Source organism: Sceloporus undulatus, chromosome 10, assembly GCF_019175285.1.
Source record: "Sceloporus undulatus isolate JIND9_A2432 ecotype Alabama chromosome 10, SceUnd_v1.1, whole genome shotgun sequence".
Classification (NCBI taxonomy): domain Eukaryota; kingdom Metazoa; phylum Chordata; class Lepidosauria; order Squamata; family Phrynosomatidae; genus Sceloporus; species Sceloporus undulatus.
The window spans coordinates 1,218,926-1,225,066 of NC_056531.1; the positions used below are offsets into that span (position 1 = coordinate 1,218,926).

The 6,141-nt window shown below is 47.1% G+C and overlaps 1 protein-coding gene and 1 non-coding gene across 4 annotated transcripts in view; both read left to right on the forward strand.

The window, feature by feature from the left end:
- The first annotated feature begins 128 nt into the window (after nucleotides 1-128).
- Nucleotides 129-269, forward strand: LOC121916763. The gene has a single exon (XR_006100915.1). It is a non-coding gene; the product is annotated as a U4 spliceosomal RNA (small nuclear RNA).
- Nucleotides 270-919: 650 nt separating this feature from the next.
- The window catches only part of PXN (paxillin), a 42,408-nt gene continuing 37,186 nt past the window's right edge, over nucleotides 920-6,141 (forward strand). For all 3 annotated transcript variants that reach the window (XM_042441476.1, XM_042441478.1, XM_042441477.1), the window contains exon 1: nucleotides 920-1,049. In XM_042441476.1, the coding sequence (XP_042297410.1) occupies nucleotides 1,037-1,049 (13 nt within the window). In that variant the 5' untranslated portion in view covers nucleotides 920-1,036. The remainder of the gene's footprint in view (nucleotides 1,050-6,141) is intronic.

A 6,141-nucleotide genomic window follows, 5' to 3' on the forward strand; every position in this document is an offset into this window, starting at 1 on the left:
GAGGCCTTTGTCCCTTTGTGGCGGGGAGCCGAGGGACTTCGGCCCCGGCCTCGGCCCCGTCGGGGCTCACCGTGGCCTGCTTGGTCCTGGGCCCGCCGGGGGTGCCAGGTCTTGGCGGGGGAGAGGCTAGCTTTGCGCAGTGGCAGTATCGTAGCCAATGAGGTCAATCCGAGGCGCGATTATTGCTAATTGAAAACTTTTCCCAATACCCCGCCATGACGACTTGAAATATAGTCGGCAATGGCAATTTTTGACAGTCTCTACGGAGACTGAGCCTCTTCGGTGGAAAAAACAGATTTTAGTTGCAGTCTATCGACGCCCAGGGATCCCCCAGCTGTGGACTTCGACTCCCAGAAGCCTCAGCCATGTTGGCCAATAGCTTGGGATTCTGGGAGCTGAAGTCCAAAAGCCCTGAAAGGGCACAGTCTGGGAACCACTGCGCTAAAAGAACACATACGAAGCCCAGGCAACTAGAAAGGGTCTCAGCATTTATTACATTTATATTCCACTTTTTGTTTATTATTATTATTATTAATAGGCCCCATCCTAGGAGAAAGACAGCATGTAAAGTAAATAAATATTACTGCTACTATTACGAGAGCTAGTTCACGCTCTCTAGGCACGGACCCCTTGCGCACAGCCTCCCCAAACGCCGCCTGCAGGGGTTTAAGTAAGACAGTGGACCCCAAAGGGGGGCCCTTGAAGAGCTGTTGGACTTCATCTCCCAGAAGCCTCAGCCACGGTGGCCAATGGCCTGGGATTGTGGGAGCTGAAGTCCCCAAGCGGGGCAGCACTGCCTTAACCGCGGGGCTCCCCCCGTGGCCGCACTTTAGCAGGGCCGCCGCTAGGGGGGAGGATGGCGCTGCTGAGCCGCAACGTTGCCGCCTCGGCGCGCTCTCGCTCGCTCGCTCCCGCGCGGGGCCAACATCAGAGGGGCGCGCGCGCGAGGCCGAGAAGCTGAGGCCAAAGTTGCGGAGCCTCCAGCGAAGAAGCGGCGGCGGCCGGAGCGGGGAGTGGCGGCGGCGGCGGCAACAACATGGACGACCTGGGTGAGCCAAGCCAACCCTGAGGGCCAAAGCCCCCCCCCCCCCCGTTTGCCTCCCCTTCGCCTTGAAAGGCGACCCCTTCGGAACTCTTTTCCCTCCCTTCTCCTCCTTTGAGTCCTCCTTTCTTTCTTTGTGAGGGTCCCTGGGGTCACAAACGCCCCTTCCCCGCTTTTTTCCCGCCTAAGTTTTCCCTCGCTTTCGCCTCCGGAGGCTGCATCCACACGGGAGAAATAACCCGCTTTGGCACCGCTTGGACTTTGCCCTGGTTCGAGGCGATGGAATTCTGGGAGTTGGAGTCTGTTGTGGGCCCCGAGCGGCGGGGCCCCACAACAGACTCCAACTCCCAGAATTCCATCGCCTTGGGCCAGAGCTCCAGTTCCCAGAATTCCATAGCCTCGAGCCCCAAAGAGCTAAAGCTCCGCTCGGGGCCCCACTACAAGCTCCAACTCCCAGAATTCCATCGCCTTGAGCTCTGAACCCCCGCCACAAGCTCCAGTTCCCAGAATTCCCTTGCCTTTGAGCCCGGAAGATGTAAAAGCGGTGCCAAAGCGGGTGATCTCTCCAGTGTGGACGCAGTCTCGGGTTGTCTCTCCTTCCGTTTCCAGCCCTTCCTCTGCCTTGGCATCTCCCTTCAAGGAGCCCAAAGTTCTTGGCTCTTCCAGACACTTTTCGGGGAGGCAAGAGGGCCTCTGCCCCCAAAGAAATCCCAGCAAAACCTGGCCTGAAAGTGGTCAGAAACCGGCCATGAAGAAGTTCAAGTTTTCCATCCCTTGTTTTTCCCTTCAGCCTAAACCCAGTTTAGTCCTAACTGGCTTGGAGTGAGTAGCAGCTTGTTCCACCCCTTTCCTGCCAGTCCCATTGATTTCAATAGATCGAAGGAAGCTGTAAGGAGGAATCCATGAATTGAGCCCCCAGGCTCTCAGACCTTGTTCGTGTTGCCCCTTTCCCTGCCTAGACTCCCCAATTGCCAGGACATGATTCAGGATCCGTATGGCACTCTCAGTCTATCCTTCTAGTTGAGGCTCCTTTTGCAAGTGCCAGGTGTCGCTCACACTCCAAGGCGACACACATCACTGGAGAGTCAGGTCCACAGGACTCAGTGTGGTCTTTCTTCTGAGTAGACAGATAAGAGAGCCTTGGTTGGGATAGTTACAGAAACCCTTCACATTTCGGATAGCAAGCTCAATGCCGTATTACACTTATGCCATGGGCTTAAACGCTTTAGCAGTCTTGCAAATACAGCGATGCTCATATGTTTCTTTCCCATACTTCTAATTTTATTGCAGAAGGCAGGGGGAGTCACTGCAAAGTTCCCCAAAATACCAAAGGCATGAACAGTCCCGCTTCGTTTCTGGCAGCCGCTATTCCCTTGTGACATTTGCACGCTTATTTAATGTGTTCTATCTCAGCCAGTCTCAGAAGGCGTCAAGGCGGTGCAGCGCTAATAGATGTTTAATAATGAAGGATATATAATTTAATTGTTCTGACTTGATCCTGATTTTTTATATATGTGTGTGTGTGTGTGTGTGTGTGTGTCCTGTATGCTGAGATATTAACCAATCTGTTTTTTGGATTTTGGATATTACTGTACTTTTGTGGACTTCTTCACAATACTGACCTATCACTCCCCCATGTCTTTGCAGTGAAATGCTTTATGCTATTCTTTATTCAACCTCTTCCAAAATGCAACTATCGCCCTTCACCACAGCATTCATCTTCAAACCACCTCCAAACAGCATCTACTCTTATGTGTCTCCGAGAAGGTAGCCTTTCCTTGCAACAGTAGCAGAGAAAGAACCTGTATCAGCAATCCATATATGGCATCCCTGCTGTTCCTCTAATAGCAACCAAATATTCTGTTCAGATGTGCTCCAGGAAAGTCTGTTTTATTACTAGACTTAGAGTATTAAATTGCTGTGCTAATTTAAAGGGAGCAACAACATCTACACAAGAGGAGGTCTAAACTGGGCTTGTGATAAATCCCTCAAGACATCACGTTCACCAGCCTCTTGGCTACCTGTGGTCTGCCCTCCTTATAGTTTTGTTCCCTTCATGTGTGTATCTTCAAGTTGCTTGTCAACTTACGGCAACCCCATGAATTTCATAGGGTTTTCTTAGGCAAGGAATCCTCACAAGTGGTTTTGCCAGTTCCTTCCTCTGAATTATAGCCGACAGCACCTGGTGTTCATTGATGGTTTCCCATAAGGGAGGGAAAATGGCTGTGGATCTTGGCACTATGTTGAAAGCATGTGCATAAAGATCAGTTCTTATTGGAGTAAGGTTTCTTGCATTTTCCTTAAAGTACCTCTCCTTTCCAAGAAATGGGTCATTTTAGAATAGGTGGTTTTAGCTGAAGGGTCATCTGACATTACAGGTTTGAAATATCTTCCCACTATTGTATTATCTTTTAATGAACATCTGAGAAAGTAGACTGAAATCTACAAAAGCTCATGCTGCCAACTTCTTTCTTTCACTTAGTCTCAAAGGGGCTAGAAGATCTCTCTATATACTGAACCGTCAGACTAACATGGCTATATCTTTGAATTCTACCTTTAATGAACAGTTTTCTGATTTGATCTCTGGCTCACCAGGCACATGGAGTGATGTTTGTGAAACAAGCAGAGTAACTTTCCAGTGTGCTTGAAGACCATGCGGATTGAAATCTACAAACTACAGCTGTTGCATTCCATAAATTCACTGAGGTATTTGTGACTTTGCCATCTGGTCAGATGGGGTTTTGCTCCACCAGTGGCTTTTCTCCATGGGGGATGCTTAATCTCTTTTCTCTTTTATTATGCGCAGCTTTGCCATGTGCATTGTTAATTTGGCAGTATTTGAAATTATTTCCAGTTCTTTTTTGGTTCTGTTCGAAGCTTTGGTTGTGAGTGAAGTTTCTGGTACTAAAAACAGATCATTTGTATGTATGAGCTCAGAAAAGGCACCAATGCTCTACAGATCTGTGTTCACGTTTTTGCATCTGATTCTTTCAATGGGAAGATAAAAGAGGAGTTAAAGCAATTTGGGTGTTTGAGATTTTTCTCCTAGCAATTTATCTTAGGAAGTGGGAAAGCACAAACACATTATCTCCAGTTAGCAAAGATAACTGCCTACTCACTGTTGATACTACGTCCCTGTATTCCGTTTACTCTTAACTAGAGAGAGCCAGTGGGCTGTGGGGGTTTGAGCGTTGAACTACGACTCCGGAGACCAGGATTTGAACCCTTGCTCTGCCATTGGAAACTCTCTTGGTAACCTTGGGCAAGCCACACTTTCTCAGCCTCAGAGGATGGCAAAGGCAAACCCTCTCTGAACAAATCTTGGCTTGGAAACAACTTGAAGGCACACGACACAATAGATCGGTGAAACTACATTGTTTGTTCATTTTTAATCTGCCATAATTTATTGGCAACTCCCATTCAGAAAGCCACTGCTTTTAATTTGGTTGTCCAGCTGTAACAGAACCTTAGGAGCCTAATGTGTGTTCTTGTGCTGCTTCTCTTCATTCCAGCTGGGCTTATGGTGGAAATTTTTCATGCTCTGAATCTTGGTTTATTCCTTAGTGTGGTCTGTCTTGGGAATTTGGTCATGCCTCTCTAAAAGGGTATAAGAACTTGATCAGTGACTTTAATTGAATCTAAAGCAGAGTGCAGTTGTCGTTGCTGTGTGCCTTTATTCTGTTTGTCTGTTTATATTTGAGAGAGAGCTTTATCTGTGTAGGCTTCATGGAAGAAGTGCTACAGTATTTGCATGTTGATCTAGTCCTGGACTTACAAGAGTGCTGTCAAAAGCCTCCCTGCAACCTCTCACCAGGACATGGCTTGTAGCTGGGAATGTTGCTCTTGTGGCTTGCTGAGGACCCTGAGACGGAGTGTTACTGCCACTTGGATATGTGTGAAGATTGTAAACCACCACAGTGAGCAGTGCATCCCCTCCCCTCGCCTCCTTAAGTGTTTCAATCCCCTTATAAAACAGAGGTGCCATTGTCTTGGAGGACTTGGACAGAGTCCTCTGCTTCAAGCAGTGTGCGATGCAAAGGCCTTCCCCCCTTGCTGTTGCATTTCCATGGAAAGGCTGGACTTTGCAGATGCTTTCACTACTGTACTTTGTTTCTCACTAGGGAAGGTCAGGGAATGGATGTGTCTGCTTCCTTGTGCAATAGGTTCAATGTAAAAGACATTGATTTTGAAATTCCTTTGTACACTTTTTCCAAGTCTCTCTAGCATTCTGTGCCTTCAACCTACTCTTCTATCTGAGGCAGGATAGTTTCTCAGTGTAAAAGGTCTGTTCATCCTGTCTTGTCTTTTTAAAGTTTCTTACCCATTTGTATGTTCTTAGTGTCTTTTCTGGAGTAGTGTAGCTTAGTCTCGGGCTCTTTTACCAGGGACAGTGGAACTGAAAGTCAAAATGCAGTTCCACAAATGTGGGGGACTGTATAGAAGGCTTGTCTTAGCTAGCAACTCTTTCTGAAGAATCATGTAAGGATAGCTTTGTTCCCCTTTTCTGCATTCCTGTATTGTTCTGTACCTTAACAATCTCTTGTGCCTTGCTTGTCCCAGCTCCCACTATATGAGCATAGTTTCACTCAGTCTGTGCCTTTGTATATCATGTAGCTATGGCTTGCTGAAAAACGGACCAGAACTTGAAGTGAAAGCTGATCATTCATTTTTATGAGGCTTGTGATGAGATTTATCTTTAAATGATTTTTAAATGAGAGTCAAGTGAGAAGTTTAAAATTTCATTTTATAAAATAAAAATACTGATTCGGATTTGTTAAACAACCTGATTTTATCCAGCCTGCTAGGAAGACCTGAAGGCAGGCACTATGGTTTGATCTCTCTAGCCATTGCATGGAGGAGGCAGGTGGCGTGCCCAGCGCTGTTAGAGAAAAGATCTTTGGGATTGTTGATGTCTCGTGCTGCCGGTGGTTTGAACTGGTACCAACTGGAACAGATGCAGTCTTCTTAGCTACTCAGGAACAAAGTAACTTCAACACAGATTTTCACTCAAATGAGGGTTTATTAACTTTGTTGCTATTTACACTTTACAGCAGGCTACTATACATCTATACTCTTTCAGAGTCCATGCTAGAAGCTTG